The sequence below is a fragment of the Lineus longissimus genome, chromosome 4 (assembly GCF_910592395.1).
Source record: "Lineus longissimus chromosome 4, tnLinLong1.2, whole genome shotgun sequence".
Classification (NCBI taxonomy): domain Eukaryota; kingdom Metazoa; phylum Nemertea; class Pilidiophora; order Heteronemertea; family Lineidae; genus Lineus; species Lineus longissimus.
In genome coordinates, this window is record NC_088311.1 from 4,596,370 (window position 1) to 4,620,411 (window position 24,042).

At 39.9% G+C, this 24,042-nt stretch overlaps 1 protein-coding gene across 1 annotated transcript; it reads right to left on the bottom strand.

The window, feature by feature from the left end:
• Nucleotides 1–367: 367 nt before the first annotated feature.
• LOC135486028 (RB1-inducible coiled-coil protein 1-like) lies at nucleotides 368–23,912 on the bottom strand. The gene is made up of 22 exons (XM_064768484.1): nucleotides 23,801–23,912; nucleotides 23,300–23,489; nucleotides 22,965–23,091; nucleotides 22,610–22,777; nucleotides 22,241–22,356; nucleotides 21,971–22,057; nucleotides 21,533–21,713; nucleotides 21,081–21,251; nucleotides 20,680–20,864; nucleotides 20,297–20,483; nucleotides 19,934–20,074; nucleotides 19,620–19,720; nucleotides 17,700–19,380; nucleotides 17,469–17,588; nucleotides 17,223–17,331; nucleotides 16,833–16,914; nucleotides 16,438–16,639; nucleotides 16,149–16,196; nucleotides 11,924–11,988; nucleotides 3,225–3,352; nucleotides 3,004–3,074; nucleotides 368–2,785 (listed from the first exon to the last, which is right to left on the bottom strand). Exons 2-22 carry the CDS (start codon nucleotides 23,365–23,367, stop codon nucleotides 2,672–2,674), a joined length of 4,152 nt encoding a protein of 1,383 aa, XP_064624554.1. The 5' UTR covers nucleotides 23,368–23,489; nucleotides 23,801–23,912; the 3' UTR covers nucleotides 368–2,671.
• Nucleotides 23,913–24,042: the final 130 nt, after the last annotated feature.

Sequence of the window (24,042 nt, forward strand, 5' to 3'; positions counted from 1 at the left end):
CAAAGAATTTGTCATTTGGATAAATTTTATATACACGGATATATTTAAGAATAAATTAATATATTTTAGAAAAGAAATTAGGTCTTTTATTCTTCATTTGAGATTCTATAACACCTGAACGAACAATCTAACACTATGTTCAATGTAAAAATGCACCAGGTTTCGTCTTGGCTGCAGTGCGTAGGATGTCGGGTATATTGATTCATACATACCTCCAGACCTCTCCCCACACTCCTTCTAGGTTTGGCCTGCTCAGTAAGGTGGGATGCTTGCCTCAATACACACGATTCACAGCAAGTTGGAATGCTCATTCTCCAGAGTGTACACCAGCATCACAGATAAAGCACTTTAAAGGAATACAGGGGTGTAAATTATTCCATCTAATTTTATTTCATGTTTGAAAGGATAAAGGAAATAACAATGAACCCCATATCAGTTTTATATCTTTCCCAATACTAATATATATATACACTACATACATTCCCATATGTACATGTACAATAATACATCAATATACTGCGGCTACTTTGGTAAAGAAGTTAGACACATTCGTCTTAAATATAACTTAAAATCTTAGCCAAAACAGGACAGCAACTGCAAAGTTTCCTAAACAAGCAGAGTAGAAGCCTTGATATAAGATTATCTCCACACGGGGCTGGTAGGCCGGAAATGTTACAAAGTGGAGCTGGGCCATTGTATATACTGCTCATATAGCTCGCCATTCAAGGGAACATGGATCACAGAGCCAAAGTGTGTTTACCAATGTATGGTGAACAATCGGGCAATCGGTGCAAACAATGCAATTTTATTTAATATGAATATTTATATAACAATGATATAACATTTACTTGCCATGGCATATAATTTTGCTCCCAAACATAACGAGTGGGCACCGCATATCATCCAGATGAATCCGCCAAAAAACACATTGAATTGCTTGAATTTACTTACAATAGGCAATACAAAACCTTGGTTGCTCACTTCGGGAAATTTCGTTAGATATTATCTTAGCCTCATACATTTCCCGTCAAAACCAATACAGAAATCAGGATGGCCACGACTAACTCCAAAGACCGCTGGAAGAACCGTGACATAAAGCACAAAAGCCAGCATGTGCACAACAGAGAAATCAGTAAATGTAGAGAAATTATCAAATACGTGTATGGCCAAAGTGGCCAAGGTGAAGTTCCAGCAAGAAATACATGCCATCACCTCCCTAAAGAAAACATTTGTAACACAACCTCGAAATTTAACCAGAGCAGCAGTTCACACTACTGATATTTATCACAGTTGTAACTTGGGGTGAAAGTAAGGTAGATACAATTTTCATGTAACAATTAAGTAGAAAGTTGACAAGATGAATTGCTTTTTTGTCCAATTTGTTGTCAATCTGTTTCCTCATAAAAGCATAAATGCCATGATAACAATGACAATGACAGGTAGGATTGTGAAAAACATCAATATTGTAGACCGCCTCCTTAAAAACCTAGACACCCATTGCAGAATTTACATATTTACAAGTTATAATACAACACATTCTGTCTTTCATGTCAAATTAAATCTAGCATCTTTTTTTATCACAACAGTAATACACACAAGTGATATACATGTACATCATCTTCACCACTTCAATACGGGATGTAACACCGTATTACAGGGCTTGCTATGGCTTTCCACAGCATTATACACCATGCAAAACGTCATGCAATTTGTACTGCATCATAGTACATTGCATCATGACATCTTTGGGTGGTATTATGGTCCACTGTAGCCTGCGTCAAGATGCTCTGGAGAAAAAAAAACCAGGCCAGTGAAGTGAAATGTAAGAATAGCACAAGCCAAAAATGTGTTCTTGTAATATGTGTCTACAATCGCACATAACCTCAACAAAACAATTCATGGCTGCACACTTTGTAAGTGATAAGATGTTACAGAAATATCCCTATCAATTTGTTGGCTGACCATCACTTTCATCAGCCAACTGCACAACAGGCATCCACAAGCATCTAGCTTACCCTATTCTTGGCCAGGCCTTTGATTTGGCCACTAACATGAATACAAATAGACTGCTTCTGCCAAAAAGTTGGTGTACAGAAGGCCCTAGTTTGGCAAGGATGATAATTGACAAATATCAAATTGGCAACTTTGACAAAATCTGCCAATATCCACATCAATAGGTCACCTAAGGATACAGCAATATTGTACTTAAGAGTGAGATCATTGATTTGACAAATGGACGATTGAGAAAGAGACATATCTGAAAAATGATATGACATGGCGAATTCCTGCACACTGAAAGATCGCTCTCGTATGAAGTATCAATTTATGTATGGGTGATTCACAACTCATGCACAGCATATGTTTGCCGCTACGTATCGTCTTACAGGAGCGTTTTTTTGTCTGAACTTGCTATTTTAAAAATACCACTAAGCATTACTTTTGGCCAGGTTTACCAGTGATGCACACATTCTTCCAGGTCCTTTCCAGGTTAAGCAAGCTCAGTAATTTGAGAGGCCTACCTGAATAGTGCAAACACAGTGAAGTGCATTCTAGGGTAAATGGGTTTGATATCACATGAATTAGACTAGTCACAACACACTACTGTTATATTTACACACATACATCATAAGACAGTTCATCACATTCAAACAGAGCTAGACATAGCGCACCATCATTTGACGCTTGCCGAGGCCGAGTCTTTCTTTAAAGCTGCTTCCCGATCCCATGGTTTGGCTTTGACACGGTAGAACTTTGTACCGACTGGCACTTTGAATCTGTTCTGTGGCTATAATGATATAACAAAATCAATCAAATCTTTATAAGAGGTAATTGACAACATCAACTGCAACATTATTTTTCCTTAGAAAACATAGAGCATGTTAGAATTGAGTGTGTAACTTTTTTGAGTAATGGCAGACTTTGTGGCTGTGAATAATTCTAGGCTCTCTAACCTCCAATTTTCTTTAAAGAAGATGCTTGATTTCAATCTGAATGGCATGTTACCTTTTTTGCCTGACAATACTCTTTCTCTGTCACCTCAGCTAGCACCCAAGACTTCCTATTTTCGCCAGGAACTGAAAAAGATACAGAGAACTGTCAGAATTACATGTAAAGCTTCTTTCTACTTCTCCAGCTTTTGTGATCGATGATACACATGGAATGACCAAGTTGATAATGCACATGATACCAATGATGATGATGATGATGATGGCATGCTAACTTACATATCTTCAAGTTGAGGGTATCCAGACAGTCAGAATGGAGGAAATGTAATGTTGTTCCGACTGTGAATACAACGTAGTGGTCATGTCTCTCATCCAGACACAGCAGAACCAAGTCCCCCACGTGGCACCTGTAATATACAATGAGGGAAACAGTTAGCAGAGAGACAGTGGACAGGCAATCAAATACGCACAACTTTTCAAGTCAAGTGAACCCTTAGGTTAGTACAAATAAAGAGGTATAAAATTTTTTTTTAAAATGCCTGCCAACACATCACTGTGTTGTGTTTCAGGCAATGTCACTTCTTCTTCTCCAATATCATGACAACTCTTGACAATCTCTATTTTTCACACAGATTGTACAGTATAAACAGTGGTTAAACAAAATAATGACAAGAGTTTTTCATGGTAACTACTAAAAATTTCCTGTGGGAAAATCAATTAAATTTGGGGTAAAATTACTAAAAAGTGCCCAGAGGAGCGGAAGGCAAAATATTCTGAAATATTCAAGGTTCGTGACATGAAAAATGGTCAAGAATGTGCCTGAATATCTCGAGGGTAGTCGCCAAGTTGAGAATAAGGAAACTTGAACTGAGCAGCAATATTTGCCTTTTGAAAAATGTGTGAAAACCCTGTCGAATAACTTAAGATTTCAATGTCTTAAACTCAATGACCATGACTCGGATTTCTGAACAAAATCGGGAGGAATCCAAGGACATGTGAGAGATACCCTTCAAGGACACCGGCAAGCAGATGAAAATTATCCGTTGGGGTATTGTGACAGGGCAACAAAACAGACTGTCCACTTCAGTTGACAATTTCAGGGTCTAATATTTCATAATTCAAACATGGGTTGAATGGTTTAGGGGGCGGTAGGCAAGGGTCTTTGTTTGTGTTGAAATAAATACCAAGCCATTTTTGCCGGATCACCATTTTCTCCTCAAACTGGCCTCGCTTGATGTGAAATCACGATGACATCCAAATACAAAACATAACGAGCGGCGATCAACTTGTTGGAAAAGATTGACGGGATTCTTGATAAGGAGTTGGGTCAAATTCCGGCCAATATAATTTATGCGGCATTTACAAGCTATGACAATGTCGTGGCAACGACCCATGGGCATTTAGTGAACTCCGAACATTAAAAAGATTACAAATTTTGTACATCCTCAAGGCTCAAGGAATAGATTTCTCAGGGAACTGTGTGAAGGAGAGCTCTCCCTAGAAACTAGATGATGACACAGATAAAATCCACAAGATTTATAGTTTACAACTAAAGGAAGTCATCCAGGAACAGAAGCAGTAGCCATCACAACTACTGAAATTAACAACTTCAGTGACAGAAAATCCAAACGCTGAATTTTTTTGGGTAGTCAATCACAAGCTGGGCTATATGTTGAGACACCTGATGAAGTTGAGACAAGGACAGACAATATTCTGAAGTCTTCATTCTGCATAAACCTGCATTGGATGTCTCAGCTTCAAAACTCAGGGAAGCTATATCGATCATTCAAAAACCTAAATTATTCAATGGCCTGAGGGAGATTACTAACGTTTTATATGGTTTAGCTCCATTGTTTCGAAATGACTGCATGAGGCATCAATTATAAAACTCAATTGAATTTGCTTCAAATTATGATAAATCATGTGAGTAATTAAACCAGCGGTAGCTTCAGTTTGCTATAAACAATGTGGTAGTCTCTCAGCCTCTGGTGAGCCACACGCAGAACGTCAAGGACGGTTTGCCTGACACATACAAGCTATTATCATTTACAATAGAGACCTGTTGTGAACAAAATTAGGAGTAATTATAGAATCAGAGGCTAGGTTCCGCACTACCCGTCAAAACTGCCTAACTGCAACACATGATGGCAGTGTCATCAATGATTGGTTGATGCAAAATGTTCTGCATTTTCAGATCATCCACGGAATACGTTTCTCAAAAAAAACATTGGGAAGGAACAAATGTTTTTGTTTCTATCATCTGCAGACGAACGATGTTTTTGCTGGTTTTTTTACATTTTGAGGGTAAAATTGGTTGTGTCCGCTAAACTTAACACAACCCAGCCAAGCATCCACTGAGCATCAGTCTCCCACAACCAGCGAGAGGCTTCATTTCGCCACCATGCATTCACAGCTTATTAGCATAGATCAGAACATCTGCTTTACGTTTAATTGGGAGGGCTGATCCCCTCCTCAGCGTGCAGCGATTAGAAATGATTACTCGTTGTTCCATGAGAAGTGACGGGAGAAAAAGGGTCCAAAGTTGAGGTCATTAAAGATGATGATGGCAGATGAGAGAGGGAGGCTTCTTCTAAAAACTTTAGAAAAATCACCATGCACAGTTAAGGGGGAGTCCCTTCAACTTCTTCTTCCATATTAGATCTCTGTACAGTGCCATCGAAGCCCATGCAGTGATTCATACTTCACCTCATTTTCGTTGCATGCTACTCTGGTTGAGTTCAAATGAGTTTACTGGCTTCGTGATCCAGTCTTGGTCAGTGAGAGAAGATTGTGAATTCTCATATTCCCCTGTAAGTGTTTCAGGACATTCACTGATGGCTTGGTACTTTGTCAAACGTTACAAACTAACAGGTCTGACCAAACTACCCACCACTACTCAAGTTCAGCCGAAAAACTTTTCTGACCTATTGACGACAGAAACTGACAACAGGTGGACTGAAAGAAAAGACAAAAGACATGAAATAATCAAGCCACTCGGTTTTGTGATGAGGATGGAGTGGTCCTAATGAAGCAGACACGGATCTTCTGCCCCAGAGCCCTCGTGACCGCAGAAACAGCGAGGGCTGAATACCCCTGCAACCACAGAGTCTAGGGCTGAAAAGGGACAGCTGATGACTGTGATGGTTAATAAATGGTAATAAAGTGAAGCGATTGAGAAACAATAGACTTTTGAAGAGGACATGTTTGAGATGGGAAGTTCTTTGGGAGGTTTATGGGAAAATACACCAGACAATACCAAAATGACTGAAGTGCCTGTGAAACAACAGGACATTTGAAGAGGAGTTTAAAAGAATGTTTTGGGTGATTTTGATTGTGTGTCGAAAGTTGTACAAGGAGGTTTAGAGCACAATGGGTCAGCTCTGAAACAAAAAGAGTTCAAAGTTTTAAGATGAACAGTTGGACCAGTCAGTGTGACCAGGGCCAGTGTGTTCCGCACTAAATAACCCATAGAGGTCACACACCTGTCTGATCAGCTGCGGTATTAGGTGCATCGGAATTAGAATTTTTGTTTTTCTTCAGCGGTTGTACATGAGTTGTAACCCACATCAAAAACATTCACTTTAAACAAATTATTTTGAAAAAGTAGGCATCCTTGTTCCAAATACGAGAAGACTGGCCATCATTCCAACATTGATAAAGCAGCATTTAGCAAACATCATTATGCCATTTTGTGTAACACTTTAAATAAGACCTAAGTATTATTGGACCATTTGTCATGATTAGAGACAAAGACCAATCACATGTGCATAAGTTTCAACCTATCGAGAGAGTTATGTTAAAAGTTATGTGGAATTGCGATACCGTTGCTACGAAATCTGCAGTAGGGTTAAAAGCTGTGACAATTTTCATCAGCATCATTTGACACATGCTGCAGGTTTGAATTCAAATTTCCATTTCACACGACACTTTGAAATCACCATAACATCCACATTAATCAAAATAAACATAAATTTCAAAGTTCCAATGACTGGCAAATGCATTTTTAGACTTTTGAGGTTGAACACCTTCTCAGCATCCGTCCAACTTCACCAAATAACAATTCCATGAAAAAGTGCCACTTCCCGCTTTTAAGTCCTATTATGTGATTTTTGTGTACAAAGAACCTGTCATTTAGAATGAATTAAACCCACGGCACGTGTCACAATAAAATCAGCCAGAAGCAGTGCATGCCTTTTTGTTCTTTCAAACACACCTTCAAGCATCATCATTCAAACCAGCGCTCTCAACACAGAGTGAAACTGTCACAATAGGGTATAATCATGATAGCATATTAATGAAGATTTGTGAGGAATCCTTCATAAACAAACTCTCTAGAGTTATTGATGACATTTCGAAAGATCTAACTTTCTAATCGAGCTTTGTATTACAGGATCGCTTGAACCGTCATTTTATGTCAGCCAACAGCAAATGAATATGGAAACCCACTTGAGGTGGGAGAGAAGTGGCCTTGTGGAGATCACGTTTTTCTGATATAAAGACCATTCGCTGAACTTAAGAATTTCAGGCAATTGAGACAAACACCTGCAGCGTCACAGACCCCTTGGACTGATCTATTTTGTCCTGCCCTCTAGCGTTGCGGGAGTAGATTGGACCAATCTTATTCGATGAGAACAGTTGAATGTTGCGCTAAAGTCGTGTGTGCCCTTCATTCAAAGGACCATTTGGACATGTCCAGACACGATGACAGAGACTTTACCTGTAGCTGTGACGATTGACCACTGACCTGTCGCCACGGAGGATTAGCTATGAGTGGGCTGACCGCTGACCACTGCAGTCACAGAGGATTAGCTATGAATGGTCGACTCCCTATTGACAAGACAAATAATGCACCTGAAGCTGCCAGATATGATTTATACAACACAATACTGAGACATAACACACTGTCATGGTCTTCTTGAAAGCATTGTAAACCCCAAAAGTTTTGCATCTCTTTATTTTGCGATTGGATGCAAACACATTCAGCCTCAATGACCCTTGGCTAATGATCCTTGGTCAGTCCTCAGACAAGAACCAAATGCCACATCCGATAGAAAGATACAGTATGTCGAAGAGCAACAAATTATGGTTATTAAGAGATGAACTTGAAGATTAGGACACAATCAATAAGGTTGAATGTTTCATGAGGACATAGAAGAACCTGTCACGATCCCCACAACAGGTCAGAGGTAATAATTATGAGAGGAACACTGATGAGAGATAACAATGTCGAAGGAACAGCCAAAGCAACATTACTCATTCTTCCAAGTCACCTGCTCTGAGAGATGTATCTGCATGTTCCGAACCGAGCACAACACACTGGAACCAGGCTGGAATTTGAGGCAGTGGAAAAGGGGCAGATGCTGATCACCTATCCAGCACGAGTTGACTTGTGAGCAGACAAGCGTTGAAGAGGATGTCCTTTATGATGCGCTTGACATGATTAAAACGATACATGGGAACCTGCTGTGATCAAAAACACCATGAAATTCAAAAGTGTGAAAATGAAGGGTATAAGGTGTCAAAATCCTTCCCTGTTTACCCCCTGCGACTATCACTGAATAGAAAGGTTCAATTTTTGAGGGTCCATTTCAAGAAAATTGACACAGTTTACCAATCTCTGTAGCAACCAGAAGAGGATTAAAGCAACAATGACAAGGTTTATGGTTTCAAACCTACAGGACGAACGCATTGCTGGAAGGTCTTCTGATAAGATTGTGGTCCAATGCGCCCCTGTCCTGTACCGGCTAGACGCGCAACCCCTTATTAGGGTTATTAGCAGATTATTCGGGACTCATCATCACGTGTGACACGCTCATCTCTGCGGCCCTCCTCGCTATTGTTCTGCCCCCGCCTTTGTATCAAATATTGACAGGGTTATCACTTCTAGGTTCTTGGGTATCGCAAATCCATCAAAAACATTAAATATCTCATATCTTTAACTTTCTAATCTTTTTACTTTAAAGCGTTTCAACCCATCTCGCATTTCAACCTATCTCGAAAAATACCTTTCCACCCTCTGATATCAAGAGTAAGAAGATTTTTGAGTAAAACAAAATCTCTAATTTGGAAAGCAAGGACACTCAATAGGTTGGGCGGGGACAAGAAACAAGATTTTTACCTGGCCTACGATGGAGTGGTGACAATCACTGATAAAGGAACACAAATTGGAGATGGGAAATGCCCGAGGGCCTGTGTGAACTGGGTGATATTCAGGGCCACTTTAGTCGTGCCGTTTTACCCCTTACCCCTAGGACCCACTACCATGTCATAATATATAATTAGTGAACAATACCCTGCTGGGTTTTCAATGTACTAGCCTACGTTTTACAATGTGGAAATATCCGCTGTTAATCAACATTCAACTAGAGCCCCACTGATGATTCTTAAAGAACCTTCACCACCAGATACCCTTGAGGCTAAAATGGATCACAGTGGGTAACGCACGGTTCCAGAGTGGTAAATGGAAGTGTTAGGGAGGTAAAGACCCTCGAACTTGCTTGGGGCATAGAACCCCCTGCCCTACCGGAGATCAGCAGGACCCAGGTGACAGGTGCATCAATTGACAGAACTTTTTTTATTTCACGAATTTAGTAATAAAAAGCTCATTTTGGAGACTAATTAAAAGCCACAGATATCTCACTAATTAGAAATGAATTGTTAGATGCCTGCATAACAACCAATGTTTAAAAAAACACTTTTAAATCATAATGCTACAGGGCTCCTGATACCACAATTGTTATTTTTATCCTCACCAAATTTCATTATCATCATAGCTCGAAGGGTTGAGCATTTGATGTCCTGGTGTGTTTTTTAGTAGATTCAAATTAATCAAGACCACAGAGATCACACCAATTAGAATGGAATCATTTAGAGATCACTGCATGACGACCAACAGGTTTTTTCAAAGCCGGTATATAGCTTTTCAGGGGAGAAGCTCTGGGCTGCTGCACAATAGTTAACTCCATACCTACATGTAGTCCCAGTATCGCACTAATTAAAAAAGAATCATTGGATGCATGCATAACTGCATAACAACCAGGAGTGAAACGTTCAACTCAAATGAGATTGGGCCTGAACAGACTTTTTTCACTTTGGGGAGGGGGAAAAGCATTATCTACTGTCAAAATTTAATTGTCTGCTTTTCTGAAATGGTTGAAAGGATCGGAGGTTTTCCAAGCAACTGGACAGCAAAATGCCATGGAGGGTTAAGTGCAACAACTTGCAAGCATCCAGTCCGTACACACCATCACATCATCACGGGCAGCACAGATTATTTTACACAACCCAAAATTGCATGCTGTGTATCACCTTACAGCCTCTTCCATTACGTCCACGTTACTGGTCATACGCCTTGTCCGAGGGGACACACGTTACGCTTGTCGTTCTTTCATTAAAATACAACCCGGGAGTTTAAAATTTAATGACCAGATCTCCAGGAAGAATTTTACGCCTGGCCAGACTCATCAGGCGTTTGTTGAATGAGTAAAAGGCGCAAGAGATTACCATTGTCACGTCAAATTAGTGTTAACACAATCGTGAATCGCCATAATTGTTGGCGTCTTTAACAAGCATTCAAGATTACGGTGGTGAAATCATAAGATGTTTTCCATTCATTTTTTGCATGTAAATTGAATCCCCTAAATTAAACTTTTGTGGACTCATTATATCAAGCAATGATGTTTCTATATAATTTTCCAGTAGATATTAAAGTAAATTGCCCTAACCCCAAGGTACAGCTTTACATGCACATTGACGAGTGCGCTAATCTCTCTTAGGGGAATAATTACGAAAGTTGATTATAACAATTAAAATTTCAATTTATTTAAGACACCCTCTTAGTAATATCTCTCCACAAAACAGATTTTCAATACTTGTGTAGTATCGTATGACTGATAAATGGGCAAGATTACAAACTCCGCTATATAAAAAGTATGAGACAAATTTTAGACACGGTATCACATGGTAGTGTGAGTTGAGCACTGTCATTGAACTTTTGAATAGAAACTTAAAACTGTAAATTTAGCGAAAACTAAGTATTGAAGAAAAGATCAAAAACTGATTTTGATATCCTTGTGAAAAGAATAAAGAAAAAAATAGCAGATTTTTTTATATTTTAGAATATGCCACTGTGGTGTGGGGTGAAGGAGAAGCCCAGGGGTCAAGGGAACTTTTCATTCAATGTCTTCAGTCAGACCAGCATCTGTCCAGAGCCAAACCATAGGCAATCAAATGGTTCTCACAGTTTGCAATCGATATCATTGTTTGAGGCTATGCAGAGACAATGGCTGATACCACCATTCCCAAATCTAAGCCTCTACCTTTAAATCTGGTCCAAGAACGGTTGGGTCGACTCTAGCCTGGGCAAGGCAAGATGTTAATTGAAAGTATGTTTCATACGCTGCCATTTTACTGGTAACTCGGAACAATTTGCTGATCCAGAATGGCACTAAGAGTAAGACCAACTGAATATTGCTCAAACTTCAACCATTTTTGATATCGCAACACCAATGCAGCCGGTAAAAGTTGAACTGTAGCCAGGTCATTGAATCTCAATCAGATGACAATGGAAAGATTCAAGCTTCGTATTCGATTTCATGTGAAATTCAAACCACCGATACCGTCCTCATTGTAAGGCACACAGTGATGGAAGACGGCGGCTATCGTTCAAATTTTCTTTATAATTAGACATCAACAAAACAGGTGTAATTAGGCAAGGTAACAGAGAAATTCACAGGCGAAACTGGATCTGCAGACCAACAAAAGCATAATATTGTGTAACTTAAAATTAATCGTTGGGCTTTTGGACAACCAACGTCCCTTTTGATATTGATGTTGCTGAGGAGTTTTGTTTAACGTTTGTTAAACAAGGTTCACACAACAGTGAAATTGGATTCTGATGGGAACACATCATAAAGAGCTCAAAAACAGTACTTTAAAAGTAGCAAAACAACACAAATCCCAAAAATTGATGTACTCACGTTGTGATGGAGACCTTATCGTGTTGCATTAAGAACCGCGTGCTCTGGGTCATAGAAAGCTCCATCTGGTGAGAAAAGAGAGAAAATATCATGGTTAATATGGTTATCATAAGTTCTAATTGGGTTGGATATCAATATGATCAGCCATTCCCTAATTTGTGCTTGTTGTGCCTTGTTTTAACTGCATATATGCAAGAAAGAAGAAGGTAAGTCAATTGTGAGTGGTACTGTATGATAACAACGTTGAGTACCACAAACACAACTTTGTAAAGGATTCACATTAGTTTTATCTATAATCAAGTTTTTCAGGAAGAAACAGCAGGGAAATTTGTTCACACAATCAGATGGGATGCTCCTCCCCAAGTTATTTCCAGCGAAGTTCAACTTTGAAAGGAGGGAAAAGTTCACTGGGGTCATTTGGTGAAAAAGTCTTTTTACACCCTCTTTGCAAAACATTTCAAATTACAGGTACCCATCACCTTTGAATAGAGATAACTAAATATGCTAAGTCATGATTTGCATCCTCTGCTCTGTGAATGTAGGGGGAATTACAGGGGGAAAAGTGGGAGGTGATATAATACGGGATCTTCCTTTTTGATCGGATGCTACAAACACTATACTACAATAACACCCAGCGTGCAATATATGGGGTACAACCCCAACTCATGTATCAATAATACAATTGTGAGATAGAAAAATCCTGTGAGACCCTGGGGCGGTTTTCGAGTAGGTACGTAGGCAGCAACCTGTCACAACCGGATGACTGTGGGTGCCAGTCTCCAGCCTCCCGCTGTCAGGGTAAATTACGAGAGAGAAAGGGTATTCACAGGTCCAAATCGAACAATTCATCGCCAAATTGACTGACGTGCATGACCATAACAGAACCACGGTCATTTGTCCCGCTGTATGTTTATATGCGAAGCTGTCTATTAAAATCTATTCTCGTGATTGTTTGAGTCGATGAAAACTGACAATTGTATTAATATGAACTCAGAAAATAGCTATCATATCAAAAGCCCAGTGACAAGTTGAACTCACAAGTCCCATTGTACGAACCCATGTTCGGCACTTATGATTTTATATGATTCCTTTATGATAAAACATGTCTTTTTATGTCTTGGTCAGCCTCTTTCTTGTTAGCTTTGTCTATGTCACCAGCATAGGGGTACTCCCACCGTGGCTAAACACAAATGATTGCTTTTCACGCTATATGAATCCCACTTACAATGTAATCGTGAAAAGCACCTGTTGTGGACAGGGATAGACATCGGATACTCAGAGCTAACCTTTTTAATTTTCCCAATGTCATATCGCTGATGATTTTCAGGTCATAACGTCTGAAATCAGGTCATAACGTCTAAAATCATTGTGAAATTCGGCACCTGTAGACCCACTTAACCCTAATTTTCACAAAAACCTGGGGTCACAAAAATGTACACTTGAATATTCTGCAGTGTGGAAGAAGTTGAATGGAGCATGATTCCATGTCTCTTAGAATTTCACACCTGGTTTGGTAGATTATCTAAAAATCACAGGAGCAGGGTTGACACAAAAGTGACCATGTTTGGGTCAAGGGACCACACGTATTGGTATGCTCATGGTAACCAGGAGACCAGGTCAGTTCTTGATCAATTCTCTTCCCAGGATTGTTTCGATTTCCCTTATAACTTTCGAAAAGCCACAATAATGACCACAGATAAGTTTTACTCATCGACTGATTATCTTGGCTCCCACGACAGTTCCCCATCGATGTTATATACAATGACAATGAGAAGTTGTCACCTGACAATAGGTGGCAGGTCACCCTCGTGTAGTCGCTCGCTCATCACTCGTGCGACACGTGGGCAAATGTTTGGATCCAAATACAAATGTTTTTAATTTCAAAAGATAAATGACCCATCAAACCAGATCAAAGATCTAAGCATGTTCAGTTGCGGTTGGCTGAAAAAAAGATCGGCTGTGACAAGCCGACAGAGTCGTTCGCCCATGGACCGTTGAGATCTCAATCAAAACATATAATAGCATAGACGGCTCTCTATTCCGGTGTCTTCATCATTCAGCAACGGCCTGTTCCTGTTAGCTCTGGGAAAGACTGTGAGAGAAAGTTCACGTTATGGATAAGCATGACTGAGTGATTGATTTGGTGTTTTTCAGGATGAAATCGTTCATGGAAGCGGTATGACAAAGTACATGTTTTTTTGTGCCTCATGGTTCAAACAACTATGCCTGGCACACATGCCAGCTGAAATGTGAATTGTTGTATTACTAAAATATGAGTGCTTTCTGATGATACAATGATACATGTAGTAGTAAGGGAGCCTATTTTCTTTAACTTAAATTGGGAAGGTTTTTCTTGGATCTTTTGCAAGACAAAGAATGCCAGACAGTATACCAAACAGAATTCGATAATCCTTTGCAAACAAATGTTCCTCTGATTACAGACAAATAGAGTACTTTTGAAATAAACCACAAATGTTCTTTTACTAAAAAGTGTAAGGTTTTATTTCATCAAATTTTTGGTAAATGCTCACTGAAGAAGTTCACCTATCAATGAATGAACTGAATATTTTATCGTCATCGTACATCGTCATCGGTATTAATTTTTAACGTTTCAAAGAATCCTACAAACTTGATAACTTTTTTGTTCAATCTCAAATTTCAACATTTCCACGCCGGTCTGAACTAAATCACTTGAACCAGAAATACCAAATGACACCAATTGTTACAGATGATAAAGAACTATCACAAGAAACGTGACTTAACAATATCGTATCTTCCGCGTCTAATTTGCATAACCATGGACTATGTTTCAGAGGCAGAATTGCAAAGCACATAACTAAAGGGATACAGTCGGGACAATGAGCGCATCATAATCGGACAATTACACGAGAAGCGGTACAATGCAACACTTGAATAGGCACACCTGATTCAAGACCACAGGCATCATGAATTATGGCCTTAGTAAAAACGCTAATCTAAAATCACTTCCAAACTCGAGACTAATCATTATTTTACTGCTAAAAAGAATGAAAGGAGTGACTGACGTGAAAAGTGGATGTGAGAAAGTACCCTCACTTTAATCACCACATCCTTTTATGGGATAGAAATGAAGATTCCTAGTAGTAGTAGGCCTATTTACACTGTCCACATTTGTACAATGTAACAAAGACAAATACCAGGGCACATACTAGAGGGTGAAGAGCAGGACAGAAAAAGAAGAAACTCAATGATGACAATTTGCAATTCTGCGCCTTTGAAAATAGTTATGAAATGAATCTTAAACTTGATCAATGTGACATTAAATTTTGATAATTGCAATTTTTGTTAAGAATCATTTTTAAATGTTAAACCAGTGAATCACAGACAAGATCCTTATCTGGGCAGTTAGATCACCGTTCTTAGAAATTCTCACGGAAGTTAGCCATTTCTTCTTAGCCTGCAGCAAAAGTGGCGTGAAACCAAAACAACAGGTGCAGTTGGCTGCAGTAAAGCATTCAACTTTCAAACAATTGTTCTCAATGTCACGACCTTCAAACAGGCCGCTGTGACTTTCATTGAGAAGAAACCGTTCGATGAAATCAGTGGATGTTTTCATTTCACCATGATATAGGCAAAGAAGAGAATTTTTACATTCATTTTAAAACCCTTGAATTTTGGACACCTCATCTCTGTTCAAGTCAGCCATAAAAACAAGTAACGTTGCTTGGTCTGTAGTGATGTGGCATTTCTGTTCAAATTGATTGTAACAAGATTAGAGTATGACAGACATTTGCATAATGGTGGTACCGGACACAGGAGACCAGGATACACCAGTATCAATCTTCACACAATGAATTATAATTTATTATCTATTTAAAAGACTGTACCAGTAGATTGGAGGAGACAATTTCAATTACAAAACATGAATGTTAATTTTCAATGATTCTAAAATCTAAGCTCTTTATCATTTTCAATATCTTTAAGTCATCACTCATGTGCTTCATAACATCACTTTTTCTTTTGTGGAAATAGAGCCCCTATTTCAATTTGGACCTGGTCCCCGACTCATGTGACGGTATCGGCCACAATGATATGTCACTACTGCCACCTGCCAAAAACACACTAAACCACAACAGTTAGGTCCTTGAGAAACGAAATTTTGATGAGTGACAAGAGCCAGTGATAAGGTATGGCATGAGCGCAGGAAGCAAGGCCCTTCCTGTGACAAAAGTATTCATTCACTCACCATTTTCGTCTGGAGTTTCCCTATCTCTTCATCTTTATCTCGTATGATCTGTTAAAGAAAACAAGCGTTTAGAATATAACTGATAACTGAAAGTCAAAAGGTATTCTACATAATAAATAAACCATCATTTTCTCCTCAATGTTGTTATGTGCAAAAAGAAGCACCTGATTCCTTCAAAACTGTTTAAAATATTAAGGGTCCTCCCACCCCATATACCAGGAATCGAACCAACGACAACAGCAGGGACAGACAGTTCCTGATGGATTTTACAGTAATTCATCCCACTTACGGTCTCTAGTTCTTCAATTCTTGATACTGTGAAGCAGGTATCCGTGTCAGTTAACGACATGCTCTCTCTGATCGGTACGACAGAAAGGCCCATGGAAGACTGCCCCATGGTTGACAGAGTCATGCCTCCAGATGATACCTGTAACCTTTCTATGTCACTCTGAGCTTTGGCTAAGTCGTCTTCCAACGTTTGAGGGGTACCCCTGTGTGAAATAGAGAACAACCAAATTAGCCAATATAACATACACACACTTATCCGGACATGATCACACTGCCGACATGATTTCAGGGAGGTGTTCTAGAGAGGAACCAGATGGATTGAAACAAATCAAATGCTCTTCGTTAGAGAAAATCAGTATCTTTCTTTTGAGACGAAACAGTGAAAATCCAGCTTACTTTGCTTCATGCTGCTGTTCCCGAGACCCCAGCGTGGATGCTTTGTCCTCATCTCGCTCCGACATCAACATCTGGATCATCTCTGAAAACAGAAAACTATGAGATATAAGGCAGGGTTAATGCGCTTTAATAGCCACGATTCAGTTTACCATATCTGAATCAAATAACTTGCTAGAACTTATAACATCATTGGCCAGTGTGGTAGGACCTCAATAGTGATTTTCAATTTGAACCCAAAAGTCTGCATTTCTGGTCTCGAGCATAGTTAGATACCAGGGACTAGACATTCCTGCACTTCTGATCAACAACACTTTAGGATACAAGTCTACAAGATAATTTTCATTCTTCTGAAAACTCCACAACTTTCAAACTTTCTTCAAGCTGTCCTACCTCTGTCTTTTTCCTGCAATGCCATCAACGACTGTTCCCTCTTCATCAAATCATCGATCACTTTGTCTTTCTCTGCTACAACCTTTGATAATGCTTCATTAAAGACAACCTGTGGATGAAATGAGAATATATCTAGTACATATCATGCCCACCAATACCCATCTTCATGGAGTTCAAACTACCTAATTAATCATGCTCACCTCTACTCATCTTAAGAGAGTTCAAACTCTAGTTTATCATGCTCACCTGTTTGTCAGCCACCATACTTGTCTTCATTGAGTTCAAACTGTCTTGTTTATCTTTTTCATGCTGCTGGATTAGAGTGTCTATCGTAGCAGTATGTTCCTTCACTAATTTATCCAAAGCCTGAAAACAGAAAAAGACACAATTTTCTTCTATGTCTGAGAGGGATGTTGAAGCAGGCCTGGCAGTATTTTTTTGGCAAATGCATAAAATTCTAAAGCATCTCTCTCTTACCTCTTTCACAGCAAGTTCTTTATCACGTTCAGCATCTGCCTTCCACTTAACCACTTCCTCCTCAGACACCGTGCAATCCTGCATTCGCTTCATCTCCTGCTGCACCTCCGAGATATCACACTTCAACCCCTCGACTTCATCCGCACGCTCCTTCATAAGTCCTGCTCGAAGTTCATCTAAATCCTTCAGTTTCGCACTCTCCAATTCTTGACGGATTTTCTCAACTAATTTATTATGCTCCTTCTCCAAGTCACTTCTGATATCATTACACCGTATTTCAAACTCCTTTTTTAAAGTCTCCTGTATTTCCTCACAGGCATCTGCCAATTTTTTCTCATGTTCCTTTTTCAAAACTTCAATCTCTGACCCATGGGTCTGCTCCAATCTTTCAGTCACGTCTGCTACCATAGCAGCCATTTTCTCCGCATTATCTTTTTCCATAATTTTTACAATTTCATCTTTCTCCTTTTGGAACTTCTCCATAAGCTCTTCTTTCAAACATTCCAACTCTTTGCTAATTTTCTCCAAAGATGAACTCTTTTCACTGACCACAATGTCTAGATTAGAGAGCTTCTCGTCCTTATCACCAATTTCCTTTTCAAACTCAGCTCGTACTTTCTCCACCTCAACCTCATGCTCCAAAGTCAAACTTTTCATTATCGCATCTTTTTCTGCTTCGAATCCCTCCTTCAATTCCAAAACCACCGATTCCATTTTCTCCTTCTGCTCGTCAAGTTCTTCATTAACCTTTGTAATCTGCTCCCGATACTGTTCCAAGTCCGCTTCAAGCATTTTCATCGTCGCACTCTGTTCTACACACTTTTCCTCCTTATCCTTAAGCTGTGTTTCAAGTTCGTTCCTGAGCTGATTGAATTCCTGCTGATGGATTTTTGCCTGCTCCGCTTCTACTTTGTTCATGGCACTTAGAATACTCTTTGTGATGGTGTCGATGTATTCAGAGAATTCCTCCTTCTCCTTCTGCAGAATTTTTTCAGTACCAAGAAGATCACACTTAATCTTCAACATCTCTTTTTCCGCTAACGAATACAACGATTTAAATTTTACCTCAACCTTGTCTAGTTTGTCTTTATATACATGCGCAGTGTTCTCACTGGCTTCTAACTGAGCAGTTTTTTCATGAACCATTTGTTGTAGTTCCGCTACCCTGTATTTTATAGGTGGCGACTCGGTCATGGAAGAAGGCATTGACTCGTCGATATAAAAGACAGCTGTCGTGAACTCATCTGATGTTTCATCGTGCGGTGAAAGACAGGGAGACGTACTCAATGCCTGCCCACTTATAACAATATCTTTACTCTGTTCCGTCACTTTCACATCTGATGTTGATTTCTTCACAGGCGTCTGAAGCTCTGCGGATTTCTTCACACCTGGTTCCTTGCTTGCACCGAGCCGACTTGGTACTCTCGTGTCTGGAGGTGTACCAAACGTATCGGACTCCATGTCTAGTATTTCCACATCCGACTGTACCATCTCGTCATCCTTCTTAGCACCATCAATAACGTCCTTTATGAGCTGTGACCTAACTTCCCGTCTTGGTGACATCTCGTCTGGGTGGTTGATCACCTCAATGTCCGATGTGGACTGGTCCAGTCTCATACTATCCGTTCCCCTCAGCGTGACAGAGGAGAAGTGGTTGGCTATAACAAAGGGTTCTGGAACTCTGAAAAGCGACAGGTAGACAATTAGATTGTCATTTCGACAGTGATTATTTTGATCATTCCAAAACATATCAGATACAACTGAGTCATCATCCAGACCCCAATTGCGGCTAAGGCTTTGGCCTGGTTTCCACAATTCAAAAATATGATAAGCCAGTGATTTTTTGTGAAGCCAGAGACAGTTGTTTTTATTTCGCTCGCCTTATATATTTTTGATTCAATGTAGTTCAAAATGGAATACCTCAGGAAATCTGCCAGTTCTGGTAATGATTTCTGCAGTGTCTCTATGTCTTCTGCTGTGACTTGAGGTAGATTACTATCAAATACTCCAGGAGGTTCAGTCTGCAGAAAGAGACAAATCATTAATGAGAAAAGGAAGAGCTTGAAGCGATGAAACCACTTTGGATTCAGCATTATAGAAATCTTTACGGTGGTGATTCAAATCAAAAACAAGAACCTAAATGCAATCAACTACCACTAGGATACTGCTTACCACGTCCACAGTTCTTCCTTGACCTTAAATCGGTTAGTAATAAAAACGAACACACAACTCACTGCAAAAGGTGGTGGCTGGTCATGAATTCCTGGGAACAGAGCCTTGAAGAAATGGTGGCCAACAAACTCAACGACTGCAGCGCGTCTGGCGATCTCTTCTTTATACAGGTGGCTGGAATCCTCAGCTAGTGAAGCAGCCCACTGGAAGGAGAAAAGGAAATGAGAATTCGGCTACTTGGTGCATTCTCAGACCATCAGAGATACTCGTATCTTTCATTTATGGACAACAGTTCTCACATAAGCTTAATTATGGAGTCAATACTTTGTATGTGGCGGATAATTTTTCTGCATGATAATGAACTAAAGATATCTAGGTTTACAGCACCTGTTTCTGTAGAATTTCTATCAAAGTGAGCCACCTACCTCGGTGAACTTCTCACAGAAATTCCTCCTTCTACAAATCTCTGTCACAATCTTTGAGTAAACCTTTGGTGCGTTATGGACATGCTGAAGTACCTCAAGTTTACGCTTCAATCTCTTCAGGTTTTCATGATGGATGACTAGTTTGCCGTCGACATCGTATAGGTTCTTCTCAACATACATGATCCATCTGAGAGAGGATAGAGAGATAAACCTGGGTCAATTGCTGTCAGTTAGTTTATTTTACTTGTCTCAATAACATAGCAACACAGGCCATCATGAGAACTATGAACTGACACAACCTGATTTGTTTGGCTACACCCTCTCAAATCAATACAGCAAAAGTGCCGCTTGGTTTAAAACAATGAACAACAAAACCTATGTACCTTAATCTTTGGTGGAGGTTATAACACAGTTCTTCCTTCGCTTTGGCACATTTCCCTCTGGCGAGGATCAAATTTTGGTGGTTCTGGAGCATGACCTTTAACTGCTGCTTGTGACTGGCACACAGGTCAGGGAAGATGGAATTATCACGCACGTTGCTTGCACGGTTTTGATTTTGGATGAAACCCTACAATGGAATGTAATAAGGTCAAACCGGAGCAACGACGCAGTACAGGCAGATATGTGACTAATGTTATTGATAAGTTCAAATTTAGAAGCCACTGTAAGTACCCGAGACCACTCTCTTTGCCAAAATCAGATGATGCTTTACTTAGAGTGAGCGATTAAGGCAAAACTGCTGGCGACTACATCTACTGCCTACAACTGCCACCTTCTCCCCTACCTGTGACATTTCTCCCTGTTCCCCCAGGAGTCTCCTGGCACTAAACATGAGCTGCTCGAGCTTGGACAGCCTATCCTCTAGACCTTTCACCTCCTTCATACTGGGATTATTCACACTTTCAACAACGCTTTGCACCTCACTGAGTAATGTCTCCATCACATGTTCATCGAACTGAAAACAAAAAGCAAATTGAATACATCCACGCGTGGGCTTTCTGAGATATTAGACTACACCTAAGTGCTGTTCTCTGATAGGAAACCCCCCCAACACCACCGATGGAGGTGGTTTCCTCACAAAAGAATATCAGGAGGTGTCTAGAAGTCACATGGCTGTGACTTGGACAAGTTTGGCTTGAAACATACAACTGAGACTATTAGAAGTTTTTCAAATCAACAAAAGAGAAAAGCCAACCAGCATAAACACACTATGAAAAAAATAAAGCTCCAACAAACCTGCTCAATTCCCTTGCCACATGTTTCTGCCATCTGTTCTAAGCTATTCCTACTGTCCTGAGAGGTGATCCAGTTGAGCAGGGATTTGGGATTGTCTGACTTGGTTACCCATTCACCGCCATCCGTTGTGAGGCAAGGTAACAGCGGCATTCGCGATAGGAGATCAAGGGTGAGATGAAAACTGAAATTACAGTTTTAAGATACAATATACGATAACTCAGGCTTGGAACTACCTGTCCTGCATTGCGGGTCACTGAACCAAAAAAGCACTACATACCATTTTCCAATTCTGATTACGAACTTTTATCCATTGCCATTTCAGGTCATTTCGACTACTGTGCAAACTGCCTTGCAAACCTAAGGCGTATGTTATAGAAATTCTTTGGCTACTGACTTAAGTTTGAGCTGTCCTTCTCCCTGTTTGCTACAGCCAATTACCTTGACAGGACCTCCAGATATCCAGTCCTTGAATTCAGGAACTCTTTGAAGCTCTGTTTGAATATCTCAGTTCTGTTTGTGAACGACCTGAAAGAGACACCACATTTATTGTCATAGGTGTTAAAGGCACTTGTTTACCTAATGTGAAGAGAGTCCGTTCATAGTTCTTAAAAAGAATGTGCATTCATCCAACATTAAGTTGTGGCTTTTCCAACCTTCTATCAAAATAGTTTGGTGAAAATAATGTGATTTTGGACCATCTCCACTCACATGCTAATGTCCTCCAGGTTTGCTACAGCAGCCGCCCAGCCCTGATGCTGGAGGTGTTGATCATGCACAAGCTGTTCACACGTCTTCAGTTCCTCACGAGCAACTTCATGGAATTGCTGAAAGAATAGATGAAGTTGAAAGTTAAACCAAGAGTTGGACAAGATTAAGACAAATTTAAGACAACAACTTTCAGATGATACTTCAATAATACAATCAGAACACCACTAGACCTCACTGTGGTTACTTGTTATCAATGAATTTTTAAAATAAATGTTGATTGAAAGTTCAGACTACCAGGCATTCTGGCACATGAGGGTAGAATTTACCACAATTTTTCAAGAGCGCCAAAGATTTTTTCAATATCCTTACCAGAGCAAGTTGAGCCCTTGTGACCACAGTCTCATAGGATGGGGGCATGTTGAGGGCACCTTCTACTTGGTCTCGCATCTCTGAGTCTGAGACGATACTCTCAGAGATCGAAGGAGGTACAGATGATTCTATGGTGCTTTTGCTGAACAAGAATATTGGGTTAGTGTCCTGAAAAGAGAAAAAAAGTTAGGAAGAAGAATTCAGATAATCATTGACATCTGATGGATCAAACTTCATCAGAAGTTAAATTTTCCTTTCTGATATGAGAGAAGTGAATAATGAGACCAACTCAAATTCTGAACAGACACCCAGAGCTTTAGTCGTTTGATTTAACTTTTTGGACAATTTGACTTACTGTTCCACTGCTGTAGCTGCAAACACGCTGGTTAGGATCAAGATGCTCCCCACCGCTGATCAACAACACCTGTTTATCTTCTGCTATCTTATGGTCAGCAGCTATGGCTGCCTGCAGGTTAGACACACTGGAAAATTTAAGGAAACATTTGACATTTGTAATTATACTCCTATTATAGTCAAACATAGATTTTGCTTGGAAAGGATGAAGGGACTGGGAAGTGTTTTAGGAGACAACCAATAGCTCCAGTTCAGTATCAGTTTCTTGAATATTTGGCAAGGTCTTAGAAATTACACAACCACAAACACAGACAACATGACACAAGTTATACTTACGAGTCCATAGTTAAATTGATATCAAAGGTTAGCATATTGCCGGTATCCATCAGGAATATGTACAACATCTTGGAAGCGTTATTTTTTTCTCTTTATCCACAATAATCACATATCACAAACAAGGGATGGGAAGGTGGGCACTATTCTACATCTAGAAGTACTGAATGTCTCTTGACACAGTCACAGCAATCTGAAAATGAAAGTAGTTGCAACACTCTTATTAATTTGAATAGAAATGTCAGAGATGAGAGAGGTTTTACAATCCACAGCAAATGCTAGACTGGCATTGGCTTTTCTGACGAACCTACTAGTTTCCATGAAGGTCATACACAAGACCCTCACCCTGCCTGTCATCAGAGTCACAGACACACACTACATGTAGGCCTATACAGTACACAGTCCCAGTGATTTAATTGATTTTCTGTGAGTGCGACTCCACTTTTCACATCAAAAACAGAGTCCATGAGTCAATGCTTTACTTCAAGTTCACTAGATAGTTACATTACGTGTTCACGAATGACATAGCATATTCTGAACTCTTCCGGTTGCCTTCATTTTGACGTAATAAATCTACAAAATTAGAAAATATTGCAAAACAAATGACAAAACGCCATTCGATGTTTACCTCTTCCCTTCCTCCGCAAATTCAGTTAGGAAGAGTTCCAACATTCTCCAAGCGTAGTCAATGGTGAACATTGCGCTCAGTCTCACTCGACCTACTGTCTCTGCCACCAAAGGCTGGT